Source organism: Oncorhynchus mykiss, chromosome 2 (genome assembly GCF_057628025.1).
Source record: "Oncorhynchus mykiss isolate SJ-2025 chromosome 2, ASM5762802v1, whole genome shotgun sequence".
Taxonomy (NCBI): Eukaryota; Metazoa; Chordata; class Actinopteri; order Salmoniformes; family Salmonidae; genus Oncorhynchus; species Oncorhynchus mykiss.
This window is the reverse complement of record NC_143023.1, coordinates 81,330,029-81,351,727: the sequence shown is the minus strand read 5'-3', so window position 1 is coordinate 81,351,727 and position 21,699 is coordinate 81,330,029. Positions and strand designations below refer to the sequence as shown.

At 44.8% G+C, this 21,699-nt stretch overlaps 1 protein-coding gene across 1 annotated transcript in view; it reads left to right on the top strand.

Moving 5' to 3' along the window:
* LOC110497556 (guanine nucleotide-binding protein G(i) subunit alpha-1) overlaps positions 1-21,699 on the top strand; it is a 63,333-nt gene that overhangs the window by 34,159 nt on the left and 7,475 nt on the right. The window contains exons 5-8 of the mRNA XM_021573719.3: positions 8,922-9,050; positions 9,277-9,406; positions 20,221-20,374; positions 20,622-20,813. Of these exons, the coding sequence (XP_021429394.1) occupies positions 8,922-9,050; positions 9,277-9,406; positions 20,221-20,374; positions 20,622-20,812 (604 nt within the window). The 3' untranslated portion in view covers position 20,813. The remainder of the gene's footprint in view (positions 1-8,921; positions 9,051-9,276; positions 9,407-20,220; positions 20,375-20,621; positions 20,814-21,699) is intronic.

The following is a 21,699-nucleotide window of genomic DNA, read 5'->3' as shown; positions in this document are numbered from 1 at the left end:
TTCTAAGTCCTGGCACGCCAATGGTGGAACCAGCTTCCCCCTGAAGCTAGGACAGCAGTCCCTTCCCATTCCAAAGCACCTGAAACCCTATCTCTTCAAAGAGTATCTTAAATAATCCCCTTCCTAACCCTCCTCTCCTAAACCAACACTTGCACTTGACAAATGCAAGATAAGAGAAACTAAAGTGTAAATGAACACCTGTAACTGCCATTTCCTGTAACCTAAAGCCTTAAATGATAACAAATAAAGTAGCAAACAGTGATTAAGTGCAAATACATTATTTAATTTCTTTATTGAAATATTTTATAAAGTAGCAAACAGTGATTAAGTGCAAATACATTATTTAATTTCTTTATTGAAATATTTTCCACAGTATATACATTTTTTATTTTTTTAAAATAGCCAATTACGTTGATTCGGGCAAAGAAAAACCATGTTCTGTTAAGAAAAGCGTGTGGAAATTCTTTTTGTGTTCCATTCCTTAAGTGTGAGACAGAAAATCTGACTGCTGATAGGTACTTATCATAGGAGGCAATTAAATATCTTGCTAGAACGAAATATTTACTGCTGCATTTCTACTTGTAGAATCGCAATGCAGTCAGCAGTGGACGACAACTTGACTTTCAGCCAATTGGGGAGCCGACATCAGAATTGTTGGAACTTGGGGCCTCCCGACTAGCGCAGCGGTCTAAGCCACTGGTTCAATCCCGGGCTATTCTTAAGCCGGCCGCAACCGGGAAATCCATGAGGTGGTGCACAATTGGCCCAGCATTGTCTGGGTTAGGGGAGGGTTTGGCCGGCCGGGATGGCCTAGTCCCATTGCGCTCTAGCGACTCCTGTGGCCAGCTGGGTGCATGCATGGTCCTACTGGCTTCTGGGTTACGCAAGCTGTGTCAAGAAGCAGTGTGGCTTGGCAGGGGATGTGTTTCGGAGGACTCATGGCTCTCCCCAGTCGGTACGGGAGTTACAGCAATGGGACAAGACTAACTACTAATTTGAATATCAAATATCATTTTTTTAAATGTAAACAATTGATTTGTTTTACCTTAAAAGCTTCTGTAGCAAGTCTTTACATATTTTACATCTAGCTAAAGAGTTTTGTGCTTGAATAAAAACATTTTTTTGTTAGGTTTAATAATGTGCATTAGCTTGTTAGTTGGCTAGCTTGCTAACTGAGCAAGGCAGTCAGTCACACACTTCATATGAAACTTCATACGACACCGTTCTGTATACACCTGGCCCTTCCTTGGACACTGTGATAACAAACCTCCAAACAAGCTTCAATGCCATACAACACTCCTTCCGTGGCCTCCAACTGCTTTTAAATGCTAGTAAAACTAAATGCATGCTCTTCAACCGATTGCTAGCATCACTACTCTGGACGGTTCTGACTTACAATATGTAGACAACTACAAATAGCTCGGTGTTTGGTTAGACTGTAAACACACCTTCCAAACTCACATTAAGCATCTCCAATCCTTAATTAAATTTAGAATCAGCTTCCGATTTCACAACAAAGCATCCTTCACTCATGCTGTCAAACACACCCTCGTAAAACTGACTATCCTATTGATCCTTGACTTTGGTGACATCATTTACAAAATAGACTCCAACACTCTGCTCAGCAAAATGGATGTAGTCTATCACAGTGTCATCCGTTTTGTCACCAAAGCCCCATATACAGTGGGGCAAAAAAGTATTTAGTCAGCCACCAATTGTGCAAGTTCTCCCACTTAAAAATATGAGAGGCCTGTAATTTATCATAGGTACACTTCAACTATGACAGACAAAATGAGATGGGAAAAAAATCCAGAAAGTCACATTGTAGGATTTTTTATGAATTTATTTGCAAATGGTGGTGGAAAATAAGTATTTGGTCACCTACAAACAAGCAAGATTTTTGGTTCTCACAGACCTGTAACTTCTTCTTTAAGAGGCTCCTCTGTCCTCCACTCGTTACCTGTATTAATGGCACCTGTTTGAACTTGTTATCAGTATAAAAGACACCTGTCCACAACCTCAAACAGTCACACTCCAAACTCCACTATGGCCAAGACCAAAGAGCTGTCAAAGGACACCAGAAACAAAATTGTAGACCTGCACCAGGCTGGGAAGACTGAATCTGCAATAGGTAAGCAGCTTGGTTTGAAGAAATCAACTGTGGGAGCAATTATTAGGAAATGGAAGACATACAAGACCACTTATAATCTCCTTCGATCTGGGGTTCCACACAAGATCTCACCCCGTGGGGTCAAAATGATCACAAGAACGGTGAGCAAAAATCCCAAAACCACACGGGGGGACCTAGTGAATGACCTGCAGAGAGCTGGGACCAAAGGAACAAAGCCTACCATCAGTAACACACTACGCCGCCAGGGACTCAAATCCTGCAGTGCCAGATGTGTCCCCCTGCTTAAGCCAGTAAATGTCCAGGCCCGTCTGAAGTTTACTAGAGCGCATTTGGATGATCCAGAAGAAGATTGGGAGAATGTCATATGGTCAGATGAAACCAAAATATAACTTTTTGGTAAAAACTCAACTCGTTGTGTTTGGAGGACAAAGAATGCTGAGTTGCATCCAAAGAACACCATACCTACTGTGAAGCATGGGGGTGGAAACATCATGCTTTGGGGCTGTTTTTCTGCAAAGGGACCAGGACGACTGATCCGTGTAAAGGAAAGAATGAATGGGGCCATGTATCGTGAGATTTTGAGTGAAAACCTCCTTCCATCAGCAAGGGCATTGAAGATGAAACGTGGCTGGGTCTTTCAGCATGATCCCAAACGCACCCGCCCGGGCAACGAAGGTGTGGCTTCGTAAGAAGCATTTCAAGGTCCTGGAGTGGCCTAGCCAGTCTCCAGATCTCAACCCCATAGAAAATCTTTGGAGGGAGTTGAAAGTCTGTGTTGCCCAGCAACAGCCCCAAAACATCACTGCTCCAGAGGAGATCTGCATGGAGGAATGGGCCAAAATACCAGCAACAGTGTGTGAACCTTGTGATCACTTACAGAAAACGTTTGATGAACCAGACAAGTGGAGGTCTACAAAAAAAAAAAAAATTTGGGCTGATTCCTTTTTATTTTCCCATGGTGTCATGCAAAGAGGCACTGAGTTTGAAGGTAGGCCTTGAAATACATCCACAGGTACACCTCCAGTTAACTCAAATGATGCCAATTAGCCAATCAGAAACTTCTGAAGCCATGACATCATTTTCTGGAATCTAAGCTGTTTAAAGTTAGTCAATTAAGTGTATGTAAACATCTGACCCACTGGAATTATGATACAGTGAAATAATCTGTCTGTAAACCATTGTTGGAAAAATTACTTGTCATGCACAAAGTAAATGGCCTAACCGACTTGCCAAAACTATAGTTTGTTAACAAGAAATTTGTGGAGTGGTTGAAAAACAAGTTTTAATGACTCCAACCTAAGTGTATGTAAACTTACGACTTCAACTGTAAGTGTTCCTTTTGTCCATGTGTGGAGTACGATTGAGATTGTCATCTGTGGATCTGTTGGGGCGGTATGCGAATTGAAGTGCGTCTAGGGTTTCTGGGATAATGGTGTTGATGTGAGCCATGACCAGCCTTGACTGGCTACCGACATGAGTGCTACGGGGTGGTAGTCATTTATGCTGGTTACCTTCACTTCCTTGGGCACAGGGACTATGGTGGTCTGCTTGAAACATGTTGGTATTAGACTCCGTCAGGGAGAGGTTGGACATGTCAGTGTAGGCACTTGCCAGTTGGTCCGCGCATGCTCCAAGTACACATCCTGGTAATCCATCTGGCCCTGCAGCCTTGTGAATGTTGACCAGTTTAAAGGTCTTGCTTCCATCGGCTGCGGAGAGCGTGATCACACAGTCGTCCGTTAGATCTTTTGCTCTCATGCGTGCTTCAGTGTTGCTTGCCTCGAAGCAAGCATAAAAGGCATTTAGCTCGTCTTGTAGGCTTGTGTCACTGGGCTGCACGTGGCTGGGTTTCCATTTGTAGTCCATAATAATTTGCAAGCACTGCCAAATCCGACGAGCTTCAGAGCTGGTGTAGTTTTGTAGTTCAATCTTAAGCCTGTATTGACGCTTTGCCTGTTTGATGGTTTGTCTGAGGGCATAGTGGGATTTCTTATTAGCTTCCAGATTAGTCTCCCGCTCCTTGAAAGCGGCAGCCCTAGCCTTTAGCTCGGTGTGAATGTTGCCTTTCATCCATGGCATCTGGTTGGGATATGTACGTACGGTCACTGTGAGATGACTTCGTCGATGCACTTATTGATGAAGCCGGCCAGCATCCCAGGTTCGCCTCTTCACTGTTGACGTTGAGACTGGTGTTTTGCGGGTACCATTTAATGAAGTTGCCAGTTGAGGACTTGAGGTGTCTTTCAGGTGTGCTAACATAATTGCAAAAGGGTTTTCAAATGATCAATTAGCCTTTTTTAAATTATGAACTTGGGTTAGCTAACACAATGTGCCATTGGAACACAGGAGTGATGGTTGCTGATAATAGGCCTCTGTAGATATTCCATATAAAATCTGCCATTTCCAGCTACAATAGTCATTTACAACATTAACTATGTCTGAAATGTATTTCTGATCAATTTGATGTTAATTTAATGGACAAATAATGTCCTTGTTTTTGAAAGAAAAACACATTTCAAACTGACCCCAAATGTTTGAACGGTAGTGTACATAATGGTCTGGGGCTGTTTTTCATGGTTCGGCTAGGCCCCTTAGTTCCAGTGAAGGGGAATCTTAATGCTACAGCATACAATGACATTCTAGACGATTCTGTGCTTCCGACTTTGTGGCAACGGTTTGGGGAAGGCCCTTTCCTGTTTCAGTATGACAATGCCCATGTGCACAAAGCGAGGTCCATACAGGAATGTTTTGTCTCGATCGGTGTGGAAGAACTAGTCTGGCCTGCACAGAGCCCTCGACCCCATCAAACACCATTTTGGATTAACATTTTGGATTAGCGCTTCAGTAAGGTCATTCTACTGCCAAAGTTTGTCTATGGAGATTGCATGGCTGTGTGCTCAATTGTTATACACCTGTCAGCAATGGGTGTGACTGAAATATCCGAATCCACAAATTTGAAGGGGTGTCCACATTTGTTTATATACAGTGCATTTGGAAAATATTCAGATCCCTTGACTTTTTCCACATTTCATTACATTACAGCCTTATTCTAAAATGCATTAAATACATTTTTTTTCTCAGAAATCTACACACAATACCCCATAATTACAAAGCAAAAACAGGTTTGTAGACATTTTTGCATATTTACAAAGAAAGATACCTTATTTACGTACGCATTCAGACCCTTTGCAATGAGATTCGAAATTGAGCTCCGGTGCATCCTGTTTCCATTGATCATCCTTGAAGTTTTTACAACCTTGATTGGAATCCACCTATGGTAAATTCAATTGATTGGACATGATTTGGAAAGGCACACACCAATCTATATAAGGTCCCATAGTTTAGCAACAACCAAGCCATGAGGTCAAAGGAATTGTCCGTGGAGCTCATTGACAGGATTGTGTCGAGGCACAGATCTGGAGAAGGGTAGCAAAACAATTCTGCAACATTGAAGGTCCCCAAGAACAACGTGGCCTCCATCATTCTTAAATGGAATAAGTTTGGTACCACCAAGGCTCTTCCTAGTGCTGGCCGCCTGGCCAACTGAGCAATCGGGGGGGGAAGGGCCTTGGTCAGGGAGGTGACCAAGAACCCGATGGTCACTCTGACAGAGCTCTAGAGTACCTATATGGAGAACCTTCCAGAAGGACAAGCATCTCTGCAGCACTCCACCAATCAGGCCTTCATGGTAGAGTGGCCACACGGAAGCCACTTTTCAATAAAAAGTACATGACAGCCCGGTTGGAGTTTGCCAAAAGGCACCTAAAGGACTCTGACCATGAGAAACAAGATTCTCTGGTCGGATGAAACCAATATTGAACTCTTTGGCCTGAATGCCAAGTGTCACGTCTGTAGGAAACTTGGCACCATCCCTACGGTGAAGCATGGTGGTGGCAGCATCATGCTGTGGGGATGTTATTCAGGGACTGGGAGACTAGTCCTAAGATCGAGGGAAAGATGAATGGAGAAAAGCACAGACAGATCCTTGATGAAAACCTGCTCCATGACGCTCAGGAGTTCAGACTGGGGCGAAGGTTCATGTTCCAGGAGGACAACAACCCTAAGCACACATGAGTGGCTTCAGGACAAGTCTCTGATTTTCCTTGAGTGGCCCCGCCAGAGCCTGGACTTGAACCCAATCGAACATCTCTGGAGAGATCTGAAAATAGCTATTTAGCGATATTCCCCATCCAACCTGACAGAGCTTGAGAGGATCTGCAGAGAAGAATGGGAGAAACTCCCCAAATACATTTGTTCCAAGCTTGTAGCATCATACCCAAGAAGATTCGAGGCTGTAATCACTGCCAAAGGTGCTTCAACAAAGTACTGAGTAAAGGGTCTGAATACTTATGTAAATGTGATATTCCATATTGCTTCATGTATATTTTTTGCAAAAATTACTAAACCTGTTTTTGCTTTGTCATTATGGGGTATTGTGTGTAGATTGAGGGGAAACAATTTCATCAATTTTAGAATAAGGCTCTTACGTAACAATGTGGGAAAAGTCAGGAGGTCTGAATATTTTCCGACTGCACTATATTGTAATTTCATATGTCTTGTTTTTATATACATACACACAACCAGTCAAGTTTGGACACCTGCTCATTCAAGAGTTTTCTTATTTTTTTTTTTTACCATTTTCTACATTGTAGAATAATAGTGAAGACATCAAAACTATGAAATAACACACATGGAATCATGTAGTAACCAAGAAAGTGTTAAACAAATCAAAATAGATTTTATATTTGAGATTCTTCAAAGTAGCCACCCTTTGCCTTGATGACAGCTTTGCACACTTCTGGCATTCTCTCAACCAGCTTCATGAGGTGGTCTCCTGGAATGCATTTAAATGAAAACGCAAACCATGCGATTATCTGAGGACAGCACCCCGCATACAAACACATGAAAATCATATTTCAACCAGGCAGGTGCGACACAAAAGTCAGAAATAGCGATATAAAAAATGCCTTACCTTTGATCTTCTTCTGTTGGCACTCCAAAAGGTCCCAGTTACAACACAAATGGTCATTTTGTTCGATAATGTCCTTCTTTATATCCATAAACTGTTTAGCTGGTGTGCTTCAGTCAATAATCCACTGTTTTCCTCCATCAAAATGCATACAAAATTAATCCCAAACAATACTAATAAACTTTTTCAAACTTCGTTTATAATCAAACCTTAGGTATCCTAATACGCAAATAAACTATAAAGTTTAAGACTGAGAATAGTATGTTCATTACCGGAGATAAATAAGAAAGAACGCGCTTTCCTCCACGCGCTTGGAAACACTACAGCCAAAATGGGAGCCACCGAGAAAAACTGCAATTTCTGGGTCATTTTTCCAAAAACCAGCCTGAAACTCTTTCTAAAGACTGACATCTAGTGGAAACCTTAGGAACTGCAATTTGGGAGGACTTGGGCTTATAATTATAGTACTAGCCATTGAAAATAGTGGTAAACTGAAATGTTTATTTTTTGGGGGATGGTTTGTACTCGGGGTTTCGCTTGCCAAAACAGTTCTGTTATACTCACAGACAGAATTCTATATAAATCTACCAATTATATGCATATCCTAGCTTCTGGGCCTGAGTAACAGGCAGTTTACTTTGGGTACGCTTATCATCCGGATGTCAAAATACTTGCCCCGACCCCAGAGGTTAACTGCACCTCAGATTGCAGCCCACATAAATGCTTCAGAGTTTAAGTAACCGACACATCTCAACATCAACTGTTCAGAGGAGACTGTGTGAACCAGGCCTTCATGGTCAAATTTCTGCAAAGAAACCACTACTAAAGAACACCAATAAGAAGAAGTGAGTTGTGTGGGCTAAGAAACACGAGGAATGGACATAAGCCCAGTCCAAATCTTTGCAAGATGCAGAGCAGGTGAACGGATGATCTCCACATGTGTTGTTCCCACCGTGAAGCATGGATGAGATGGTGTGGTGTGCTTTGATGGTGACACATTATGTGATTTATTTAGTATTCAAGGCACACTTAACCAGCATGGCTACCACAGTATTATGCAGCGATACTCCATCCCATCTGGTTTGCACTTAGTCACACTATCATTTGCTTTTCAGCAGGACAATTACCCAAAACACACCTTGAGGCTGTGTATGAGCTTTTTGACGAAGAAAGAGAGTGATGGTGCTGCATCAGGTTACCTGGCCTCCACAATCACCCAACCTCGACCCAAGTGCTATGGTTTGGGATGAGTTGGACCGCAGAGTGAAGGAAAAGCAGCCAACAAGTGCTCAACGTGTTGGAACTCATTCAAGACTGTTGTAGAAGCATTCCTCATGAAGCTGGTTGAGAGAATGCCAAGAGTGTGCAAAGCTGTCACCAAGGCAAAAGGGTGGCTACTATGAAGAATCTCAAATATATAAAATATATTTTGTTTTGGTTAACACTTTTTGGGTACTACTTGATTCCATATGTTATTTCATAGTTTTGATGTCTTCACTATTATTATACAATGTAGAAAATAGTAAAAATAAAGGAAAACCCTTGAATGAGTAGGTGTGTCCAAACTTTTGACTGGTACTGTATGTTAGAAATGCAGGGCACTTTCGGACATTATCTTTTTCAGAGGGTAGGTTTTTACATGGTGGCGCAGCCAAGTCCACAATGAGTTGTTGTGCCCCTCTTACATTCTTTGGGGAGAACCTTGCGCACACACTCCTGCTTCAGAGTACACTAACATCCTTCATACAACTACAACAGACAGACCTCCCTATCCCCCCCTCATCTCACTCCCACTCTCTCCTTACGCCTTTTCTCTCTCAGTTATCTGAATGACCTGGACAGGATAGCCCACGGAGCGTACGTACCCACCCAGCAGGATGTGCTGAGGACCAGGGTGAAGACCACCGGCATTGTGGAGACGCACTTCACCTTCAAAGACCTCCACTTCAAGTGAGACACAGTCTCTAGTGTACCCACTCTAAGGGTCTATCTCAATAGTCTAAGCCAACTCACAACACCCTCTGGGTGTGTCACCCTCTATAGTCAAGAGTGTTCAATTCAGGGCTGAAGTTTGCTGGCAGTAGTGTTAATGAGTAGTGTGATGTTTGAAAATACTTTGAATTTTCATGTGTGTTTGCGCGTACATGCTAAGTCTGTATTTATATTTTCTCCCCAGGATGTTTGATGTGGGGGGTCAGAGGTCCGAGAGGAAGAAGTGGATCCACTGCTTTGAGGGAGTCACTGCCATCATCTTCTGTGTGGCGCTGAGTGACTACGACCTGGTGCTGGCCGAGGACGAGGAGATGGTGAGATTCATCCCTCCCTCGCCCTCATTCTATCTCTCTCTCTCAGCCCCTGCGCATCAGTCATTGTTATTGTGCACTCTCCCTCTGTCATCCTTGTTCATTTTCATCCTTTCCTCATCCCCCTCCTACACTCTCTCATGCTTTGCACATTTGTCATCTCTTACTGGCGGGTAGGAGCGTTGGGCAAGTAAACGAAAGGTTGCTGGATCAAATCCCTGAGCTTCCAAGGTAAAAATGTGTCGTTCTTCCCCTGAACAAATCAAATCAAATGTATTTATATAGCCCTTCATACATCAGCTGATATCTCAAAGTGCTGTACAGAAACCTAGCCTAAAACCGCAAACAGCAAGCAATGCAGGTGTTGAAGCATGTTGGCTAGGAAAGGCAAAAACCTTGGAAGAAACCAGGCTATGAGAGGTGGCCAGTCCTCTTCTGGCTGTGCCGGGTGGAGATTATAACAGAACATGGCCAAGATGTTCAAATGTTCATAAATGACCAGTATGGTCAAATAATCGGTCTGGGACAGGTAGCACGTCCGGTGAACAGGTCAGGATTCCATAGCCACAGGCAGAACAGTTGAAACTGGAGCAGCAACACGGCCAGGTGGACTGGGGACAGCAAGGAGTCATCATGCCAGGTAGTCCTGAGGCATGGTCCTAGGGCTCAGGTCCTCCGAGAGAGAGAAAGAAAGAGAGAATTAGAGAGAGCATACTTAAATTCACACAGGACACCGGATAAGACTGGAGAAATACTCCAGATATAACAGACTGACCCTAGCCCCCCGACACAAACTACTGCAGCATAAATACTGGAGGCTGAGACAGGAGGGGTCAAGAGACACTGTGGCCCCATCCGATGATACCCCCGGACAGGGCCAAACAGGAAGGATATAACCCCACCCACTTTGCCAAAGCACAGCCCCCACACCACTAGAGGGATATCTTCAACCACCAACTTACCATCCTGAGACAAGGCCGAGTATAGCCCACAAAGATCTCCGCCACGGCACAACCCAAGAGGGGGGGCCAACCCAGACAGGAAGATCACATCAGTGACTCAACCCACTCAAGTGACGCACCCCTCCTAGGGACGGCATGGAAGAGAACCAGTAAGCCAGTGACTCAGCCCCTGTAATAGGGTTAGAGGCAGAGAATCCCAGTGGAAAGAGGGGAACCGGCCAGGCAGAGACAGCAAGGGCGGTTCGTTGCTCCAGAGCCTTTCGTTCACCTTCACACTCCTGGGCCAGACTACACTCAATCATATGACCCACTGAAGAGATGAGTCTTCAGTAAAGACTTAAAGGTTGAGACCGAGGCCTGCATCTTGTGACCGTAGCGTACATGTAGGTATGTACGGCAGGACCAAATCAGAGAGATAGGTAGGAGCAAGCCCATGTAATGCTTTGTAGGTTAGCAGTAAAACCTTGAAATCAGCCCTTGCCTTGACAGGAAGACAGTGTAGGGAGGCTATTACTGGAGTAATATGATCAAATGTTTTGGTTCTAGTCAGGATTCTAGCAGCCGTATTTAGCACTAACTGAAGTTTATTTAGTGCTTTATCCGGGTAGCCGGAAAGTAGAGCATTGCAGTAGTCTAACCTAGAAGTAACAAAAGCATGGATTCATTTTTCTGCATCATTTTTGGACAGAAAGTTTCAGATTTTCTCAATGTTACGTAGATGTAAAAAAGCTGTACTTGAAAGAGTCTTGATATGTTCGTCAAAAGAGAGATCAGGGTCCAGAGTAACGCCGAGGTCCTTCAGTTTTATTTGAGACGACTGTACAACCATTAAGATTAATTGTCAGATTCAACAGAAGATCTCTTTGTTTCTTGGGACCTAGAACAATCTTCTCTGTTTTGTCCGAGTTTAAAAGTAGAAAGTTTGCAGCCATCCACCTCCTAATGTCTGAAAGAGATGCTTCTAGTGAGGGCAATTTTGGGGCTTCACCATGTTTCATTGAAATGTACAGCTGTGTGTCATCCGCATAGCAGTGAAAGTTAACATTATGTTTCGAATGACATCCCCAAGAGGTAAAATATATAGTGCAAACAATAGTGGTCCTAAAACGGAACCTTGAGACACACCGAAATTTACAGTTGATTTGCCAGAGGACAAACCATTCACAGAGACAAACTGATATCTTTCTGACAGATAAGATCTAAACCAGGCCAGAACTTGTCCGTGTAGACCAATCTGGGTTTCCAATCTCTCCAAAAGAATGTGGTGATCGATGGTATAAAAAAAAAAGCAGCACTAAGGTCAAGGAGCACGAGGACAGATGCAGAGCCTCGGTCTGTTGCCTATAAAAGGTAATTTACCACCTTCACAAGTGCAGTCTCAGTGCTATGAAGGGGTCTAAAACCAGACTGAAGCATTTCGTATATAATATTTGTCTTCAGGAAGGCAGTGAGTTGCTGCGCAACAGCCTTTTCTAAAAATTGAGAGGAATGGAAGATTCGATATAGGCCGATTTTTAGTTTTTTATATTTCCTGGGTCAAGGTTTGGCTTTTTCAAGAGAGGCTTTATTACTGCCTCTTTTAGTGAGTTCAAATCAAATTTTATTTGTCACATACACATGGTTAGCAGATGTTAATGCGAGTGTAGCAAAATGCTTGTGCTTCTGGTACCGACGATGCAGTAATAACCAACGAGTAATCTAACCTAACAATTCCAAAACTACTACCTTATACACAAGTGTAAAGGGATAAATAATATGTACATAAAGATATATGAATTAGTGATGGTAGAGAACGGCATAGGCAAGATGCAGTAGATGGAATCGAGTACAGTATATACATATGAGATGAGTAATGTAGGGTATGTAAACATTATATTAAGTAGCATTGTTTAAAGTGGCTAGTGATTTATATTTTTACATCAATTTCCATCAATTCCATTATTAAAGTGGCTGAAGTTGAGTCAGTGTGTTGGCAGCAGCCACTCAATGTTAGTGGTGCCTGTTTAACAGTCTGATGGCCTTGAGATAGAAGCTGTTTTTCAATCTCTCGGTCCCTGCTTTGATGTACCTGTACTGACCTCACCTCCTGGATGATTGCGGTGTGAACAGGCAGTGGCTCGGTGGTTGTTGTCCTTGATTATCTTTATGGCCTTCCTGTGACATCGGGTGGTGTAGGTGTCCTGGAGGGCAGGTAGTTTGCCCCCGGTGATGCGTTGTGCAGACCTCACTACCCTCTGGAGAGCCTTACGGTTGTGTGCGGAGCAGTTGCCATACCAGGCGGTGATACAGCCCGACAGGATGCTCTCGATTGTGCATCTGTAGAAGTTTGTGAGTGCTTTTGGTGACAAGACAAATTTATTCAGCCTCCTGAGGTTGAAGAGGCATTGCTGCGCCTTCTTCACGACGCTGTCTGTGTGGGTGGACCAATTCAGTTTGTCCGTGATGTGTACGCTGAGGAACTTACTACCCTCTCCACTACTGTCCCATCGATGTGGATAGAGGGGTGCTCCCTCTGCTGTTTCCTTAAGTCCACAATCATCTCCTTTGTTTTGTTGACGTTGAGTGTGAGGTTATTTTCCTGGCGCCACACTCCGAGGCCCCTCACCTCCTCCTTGTAGGCCGTCTCGTCGTTGTTGGTAATCAAGCCTACCACTGTAGTGTCGTCCGCAAACTTGATGATTGAGTTGGAGGCGTGCATGGCCACGCATTCGTGGGTGAACAGGGAGTACAGGAGAGGGCTCATAACGCACCCTTGTGAGGCCCCAGTGTTGAGGATCAGCGGGGTGGAGATGTTGTTACCTACCCTCACCACCTGGGGGCGGCCCGTCAGGAAGTCCAGTACCCAGTTGCACAGGGCGGGGTCGAGACCCAGGGTCTCGACCTTGATGACGAGTTTGGAGGGTACTATGGTGTTAAATGCTGAGCTGTGGTTGATGAACAGCATTCTCACATAGGCATTCCTCTTGTCAGGATGGGTTAGGGCAGTGTGGTTGCGATTGCGTCGTCTGTGGACCTATTTGGGCGGTAAGCAATTTGGAGTGGGTCTAGGGTGTCAGGTAGGGTGGAGGTGATATGGTCCTTGACTAGTCTCTCAAAGCACTTCATGATGACGGAAGTGAGTGCTACGGGGCGGGGCGGTAGTCGTTTAGCTCAGTTTCCTTAGCTTTCTTGGGAACAGGGACAGTGGTGGCCCTCTTGAAGCATGTGGGAACAGCAGACTAGGATAAGGATTGATTGAATATGTCCGTAAACACACCAGCCAGCTGGTCTGCGCATGCTCTGAGCACGTGGCTGGGGATGCCGTCTGGGCCTGCAGTCTTGCGAGGGTTAACACGCTCACGTCGGCTGCAGTGAAGGAGAGTCCGCAGGTTTTGGTTGCGGGCTGTGTCAGTGGCACTGTATTGTCCTCAAAGCGAGCAAAGAAGTTATTTAGTCTGTCTTGGGAGCAAGACATCCTGGTCCGCGACGGGGCTCGTTTTCTTTTTGTAATCCGTGATTAACTGTAGACCCTGCCACATACCTCTTGTGTCTGAGCCATTGAATTGCGACTCTACTTTGTCTCTATACTGATGCTTAGCTTGTTTGATTGCCTTGCGGAGGGAATAGCTGCACTGTTTGTATTCGGTCATGTTTCCGGTCACCTTGCCCTGGTTAAAAGCAGTGGTTTGCGCTTTCAGTTTCACGCGAATGCTGCCATCAATCCACGGTTTCTGGTTTGGGAATGTTTTAATTGTTGCTATGGGTACGACATCGTCAATGCACTTTCTAATGAACTCGCTCACCGAATCAGCGTATTCGTCAATGTTGTTGTTGTTGGACTCAATGCGGAACATATCCCAATCCACGTGATCGAAGCAGTCTTGATGTGTGGAATCAGATTGGTTGGACCAGCGTTAAGTACTTCCGGCGCCGACAGAGATGGCCGCCTCGCTTCGCGTTCCTAGGAAACTATGCAGTTTTTTGTTTTTTTACGTGTTATTTCTTACATTAGTACCCCAGGTCATCTTAGGTTTCATTACATACAGTCGAGAAGAACTACTGAATATAAGATCAGCATCAACTCACCATCAGTACGACCAAGAATATGTTTTTCGCGACGCGGATCCTGTGTTCTGCCTTACAAACAGGACAACGGAGTGGATCCTATGCAGCGACCCAAAAAAACGACTCCGAAAGAGAGGGAAACGAGGCGGTCTTCTGGTCAGACTCCGGAGACGGGCACAGCGCGCACCACTCCCTAGCATTCTTCTTGCCAATGTCCAGTCTCTTGACAACAAGGTTGATGAAATCCGAGCAAGGGTAGCATTCCAGAGGGACATCAGAGACTGTAACGTTCTTTGCTTCACGGAAACGTGGCTTACTGGAGAGACGCTATCCGAAGCGGTGCAGCCAACAGGTTTCTCCACGCATCGCGCAGACAGGAAAAAACATCTTTCTGGTAAAAAGAGGGGCGGGGGCGTATGCCTTATGACTAACGTGACATGGTGCGATGAAAGAAACATACAGGAACTCAAATCCTTCTGTTCACCTGATTTAGAATTCCTCACAATCAAATGTAGACCGCATTATCTACCAAGAGAATTCTCTTCGATTATAATCACAGCCGTATATATCCCCCCCCAAGCAGACACATCGATGGCTCTGAACGAACTTTATTTAACTCTCTGCAAACTGGAAACAATTTATCCGGAGGCTGCATTCATTGTAACTGGGGATTTTAACAAGGCTAATCTGAAAACAAGACTCCCCAAATTTTATCAGCATATCGATTGCGCAACCAGGGGAGGAAAGACCTTGGACCATTGTTACTCTAACTTCCGCGACGCATATAAGGCCCTGCCCCGCCCCCCTTTCGGAAAAGCTGACCACGACTCCATTTTGTTGATCCCTGCCTACAGACAGAAACTAAAACAAGAGGCTCCCACGCTGAGGTCTGTCCAACGCTGGTCCGACCAAGCTGACTCCACACTCCAAGACTGCTTCCATCACGTGGACTGGGAGATGTTTCGCATTGCGTCAGATAACAACATTGACAAATACGCTGATTCGGTGTGCGAGTTCATTAGAACGTGCGTTGAAGATGTCGTTCCCATAGCAACGATTAAAACATTCCCTAACCAGAAACCGTGGATTGATGGCAGCATTCGTGTGAAACTGAAAGCGCGAACCACTGCTTTTAATCAGGGCAAGGTGTCTGGTAACATGACCGAATACAAACAGTGCAGCTATTCCCTCCGCAAGGCTATCAAACAAGCTAAGCGCCAGTACAGAGACAAAGTAGAATCTCAATTCAACGGCTCAGACACAAGAGGCATGTGGCAGGGTCTACAGTCAATCACGGACTACAGGAAGAAACCCAGCCCAGTCACGGACCAGGATGTCTTGCTCCCAGGCAGACTAAATAACTTTTTTGCCCGCTTTGAGGACAATACAGTGCCACTGACACGGCCTGCAACGAAAACATGCGGTCTCTCCTTCACTGCAGCCGAGGTGAGTAAGACATTTAAACGTGTTAACCCTTGCAAGGCTGCAGGCCCAGATGGCATCCCCAGCCGCGCCCTCAGAGCATGCGCAGACCAGCTGGCCGGTGTGTTTACGGACATATTCAATCAATCCCTATACCAGTCTGCTGTTCCCACATGCTTCAAGAGGGCCACCATTGTTCCTGTTCCCAAGAAAGCTAAGGTAACTGAGCTAAATGACTACCGCCCCGTAGCACTCACATCCGTCATCATGAAGTGCTTTGAGAGACTAGTCAAGGACCATATCACCTCCACCCTACCTGACACCCTAGACCCACTCCAATTTGCTTACCGCCCAAATAGGTCCACAGACGATGCAATCTCAACCACACTGCACACTGCCCTAACCCATCTGGACAAGAGGAATACCTATGTGAGAATGCTGTTCATCGACTACAGCTCGGCATTCAACACCATAGTACCCTCCAAGCTCGTCATCAAGCTCGAGACCCTGGGTCTCGACCCCGCCCTGTGCAACTGGGTACTGGACTTCCTGACGGGCCGCCCCCAGGTGGTGAGGGTAGGCAACAACATCTCCTCCCCGCTGATCCTCAACACTGGGGCCCCACAAGGTTGCGTTCTGAGCCCTCTCCTGTACTCCCTGTTCACCCACGACTGCGTGGCCACGCACGCCTCCAACTCAATCATCAAGTTTGCGGACGACACAACAGTGGTAGGCTTGATTACCAACAACGATGAGACGGCCTACAGGGAGGAGGTGAGGGCCCTCGGAGTGTGGTGTCAGGAAAACAACCTCACACTCAACGTCAACAAAACTAAGGAGATGATTGTGGACTTCAGGAAACAGCAGAGGGAACACCCCCCTATCCACATCGATGGAACAGTAGTGGAGAGGGTAGCAAGTTTTAAGTTCCTCGGCATACACATCACAGACAAACTGAATTGGTCCACTCACACAGACAGCATCGTGAAGAAGGCGCAGTAGCGCCTCTTCAACCTCAGGAGGCTGAAGAAATTTGGCTTGTCACCAAAAGCACTCACAAACTTCTACAGATGCACAATCGAGAGCATCCTGGCGGGCTGTATCACCGCCTGGTATGGCAACTGCACCGCCCTCAACCGTAAGGCTCTCCAGAGGGTAGTGAGGTCTGCACAACACATCACCGGGGGCAAACTACCTGCCCTCCAGGACACCTACACCACCCGATGTCACAGGAAGGCCATAAAGATCATCAAGGACATCAACCACCCGAGCCACTGCCTGTTCACCCCGCTATCATCCAGAAGGCGAGGTCAGTACAGGTGCATCAAAGCTGGGACCGAGAGACTGAAAAACAGCTTCTATCTCAAGGCCATCAGACTGTTAAACAGCCACCACTAACACTGAGTGGCTGCTGCCAACACACTGACACTGACTCAACCCCAGCCACTTTAATAATGGGAATTGATGGGAAATGATGTAAATATATCACTAGCCACTTTAAACAATGCTACCTTATATAAATGTTACTTACCCTACATTATTCATCTCATATGCATACGTATATACTGTACTCTATATCATCGACGGTATCCTTATGTAATACATGTATCACTAGCCACTTTATACTATACTATGCCACTTTGTTTACATACTCATCTCATTTGTACATACTGTACCCGATACCATCTACTGTATCTTGCCTATGCTGCTCTGTACCATCACTCATTCATATATCCTTATGTACATATTCTTTATCCCCTTACACTGTGTACAAGACAGTAGTTTTGGAATTGTTAGTTAGATTACTTGTTATTACTGCATTGTCGGAACTAGAAGCACAAGCATTTCGCTACACTCGCATTAACATCTGCTAACCATGTGTATGTGACAAATAAAATGTGATTTTGATTTGATTTGAACAGACCTGAGCGTGGGAGCTTCTTGTTTTAGTTTCTGTCTGTAGGTTGGGAGCAACAAAATGGAGTTGTGGTCAGCTTTTCCGAAAGGAGGGCGGGGGAGGGCCTTATGCATCGCGGAAGTTAGAATAACAATGATCCAGGGTTTGGTACACATCCAGTGGATAGAGAGACGTTTATTATGTTCAACATAGGAGGGCCAAGCATAGGAAGCAGGTCTTTCAGTAGTTTAGTTGGAATAGGGTCCAGTATGCAGCTTGAAGGTTTTGAGGCCGTGATTATTTTCATCATTGTGTCAAGAGATATAGTACTAAAACACTTGACTGTCTCTTTTGATCTTAGGTCCTGGCAGAGTTGTGCAGACTCAGGACAACTGAGCTTTGAAGGAATATGCAGATTTAAAGAGGAGTCCGTAATTTGCTTTCTAATAATCATGATCTTTTCCTCAAAGAAGTTCATGAATTTATTACTGCTGAAGTGAACGCCATCCTCACTTGGGGAATGCTGCTTTTTAGTTAGCTTTGCGACAGTATCAAAAAGGAATTTCGGATTGTTCTTATTTTCCTCAATTAAGTTGGAAAAATAGGATGATCGAGCAGCAATAAGGGCTCTTCGATACTGCACGGTACTGTCTTTCCAAGCTAGTCGGAAGACTTCCAGTTTGGTGTGGCGCCATTTCCGTTCCAATTTTCTGGAAGCTTGCTTCAGAGCTCGGGTATTTTCTGTATACCATGGAGCTAGTTTCTTATGATAAATGTTTTTAGGGGTGCAACTGCATCTAGGGTATTGCGCAAGGTTAAATTGAGTTCCTCAGATTTTTGTCCTCTGACGTCCTTGGGTAGGCAGAGGGAGTCTGGAAGGGCATCAAGGAATCTTTGTGTTGTCTGTGAATTTATAGCATGACTTTTGATGCTCCTTGGTTGGGGTCTGAGCAGATTATTTGTTGCAATTGCAAACCTAATAAAATGGTGATCTGATAGTCCAGGATTATGAGGAAAAACATTAAGATCCACAACATTTATTCCATGGGACAAAACTAGGTCCAGAGTATGACTGTGACAGTGAGTAGGTCTAGAGACATGTTGGACAAAACCCAGTCGATGATGGCTCCGAAAGCCTTTTGGAGTGGGTCTGTGGACTTTTCCATGTGAATATTAGTCACCAAAAATGTGAATATTATCTGCTATGACTACAAGGTTCGATAGGAATTCAGGGAACTCAATGGCCCAGGAGGCCTGTAAACAGTAGCTATAAAAAGTGATTGAGTAGGCTGCATAGATTTCATGACTAGAAGCTCGAAAGACGAAAACGTCATTTTTTTTTTGTAAATTGAAATTTGCTATCGTAAATGTTAGCAACACCTCCGCCTTTGCGGGATGCACGGGGAATATGGTCACTAGTGTAACCAGGAGGTGAGGCCTCATTTAACACGGTAAATTCATCAGGCTTAAGCCATGTTTCAGTCAGGCCAATCACATCAAGATTATGATCAGTGATTAGTTCATTGACTATCATTGTCTTGGAAGTGAGGGATCTAACATTAAGTAGCCCTATTTTGAGATGTGAGGTATTACGATCTCTTTCAATAATGACAGGAATGGAGGAGGTCTTTATCCTAGTGAGATTGCTAAGGCGAACACCGCCGTGTTTAGTTTTGCCCAGCCTAGGTCGAGGCACAGACACGGTCTCAATGGGGATAGCTGAGCTGACTACACTGACTGTGCTAGTGGCAGACTCCACTAAGCTGGCAAGCTGGCTAACAGCCTGCTGCCTGGCCTGCACCCTATTTCATTGTGGAGCAAGAGGAGTTAGAGCCCTGTCTATGTTGGTAGATAAGATGAGAGCACCCCTCCAGCTAGGATGGAGTCCGTCACTCCTCAGCAGGCCAGGCTTGGTCCTGTTTGTGGGTGAGTCCCAGAAAGAGGGCAAATTATCTACAAATTCTGCGAGGGGCAGAAAACAGTTTTCAACCAGCGACTGAGTTGTGAGACTCTGCTGTTGAGCTCATCACTCCCCCTAACTGGGAGGGGGCCATAGACAATTATTTGATGCTGACACATCTTTCTAGATTATTTACACGCTGAAGCTATGTTGCACTTGGTGACCTCTGACTGTTTCATCCTAACATCGTTGGTGCCGACGTGGATAACAATATCTCTATACTCTCTACAGTGGTTGGCATGTTGTGTAAATCAAATGATATAGACCCCCAACAAATCCATTTTAATTCCAGGTTGTAAGGAAATAAAATAGGAAAAATGCCAAGGGGGGTGAATACTTTCGCAAGCCACTGTATACGGTACACCATCCAAGCCTAGACTAGCCTGCCTGGTCCCAGATCTGTTTGTGCTGTCTTGCCAATACAATGGTCATTTTCCCAGCAAGTCGGTTCAAACAGATCTGGGACCAGGCTATAATGGGATCACTGAACATGTAACTAAAAGCATTGTGTGCCTGTCTTTCTGTCCCTCAGAACCGGATGCATGAGAGCATGAAGCTGTTTGACTCCATCTGCAACAACAAGTGGTTCACAGACACCTCCATTATCCTCTTCCTCAACAAGAAGGATCTGTTCGAGGAGAAGATCAAGAAGAGTCCTCTTACTATCTGTTACCCGGAGTACGCAGGTAAGAGACACACACACACCATCTGTTACCCTATCTACAAATCATCTTGAATTCCAAATTCTGGTGAATCAGAAGTCTTGCTCGGGTCAATCGACTCGAACACAGCGCGTTCCAAGTTGTTTTAATTGCAGTCGCGTTGTGCAGATTATTAGAACACCTGGAAAAGTGTTTACCATCTCAGGAACTCCTAATGGTTAAGGAAAAACAGACAGTACATCCCCCTCTCTCCTTGCCCCGTCTCTCCCAGGTTCCAACACGTACGAGGAGGCGGCGGCCTACATCCAGTGTCAGTTTGAGGACCTGAACAAGAGGAAGGACACCAAGGAGATCTACACCCACTTCACCTGTGCCACCGACACCAAGAATGTGCAGTTTGTCTTCGACGCAGTCACCGACGTCATCATCAAGAACAACCTGAAGGACTGTGGCCTCTTCTAGGGTAGGCAAAACATAATTATTAACTGGGTGGTTCGGCCCTGAATGCTGATTGGCTGAAAGCCATATATCAGACCGTATACCACGGGTATGACAAAATATTTATTTTTACTGCTCTAATTACTTTGGTAACCAGTTTTTAATTGCAATAAGGCATTTATAACATTCGGGACGTGATGCGTCGTGCCTAAGAATAGCCCTTAACCGTGGTATATTGACTATACAGTGGGGCAAAAAAGTATTTAGTCAGCCACCAATTGTGCAAGTTCTCACACTTAAAAATATGAGAGAGGCCTGTAATTTTCATCATAGGTACACTTCAACTATGACAGACAAAATGAGAAAAAAAATCCAGAAAATCACATTGTAGGATTTTTTATGAATTTATTTGCAAATTATGGTGGAAAATAAGTATTTGGTCACCTACAAACAAGCAAGATTTCTGGCTCTCACAGACCTGTAACTTCTTCTTTAAGAGGCTCTTCTGTCCTCCTCGTTACCTGTATTAATGGCACCTGTTTGAACTTGTTATCAGTATAAAAGACACCTGTCCACAACCTCAAACAGTCACACTCCAAACTCCACTATGGCCAAGACCAAAGAGCTGTCAAAGGACACCAGAAACAAAATTGTAGACCTGCACCAGGCTGGGAAGACTGAATCTGCAATAGGTAAGCAGCTTGGTTTGAAGGAATCAACTGTGGGAGCAATTATTAGGAAATGGAAGACATACAAGGCCACTGATAATCTCCCTCGATCTGGAGCTCCATGCAAGATCTCACCCCATGGGGTCAAAATGATCACAAGAACGGTGAGCAAAAATCCCAAAACCACACGGGGGGACCTAGTGAATGACCTGCAGAGAGCTGGGACCAAAGTAACAAAGCCTA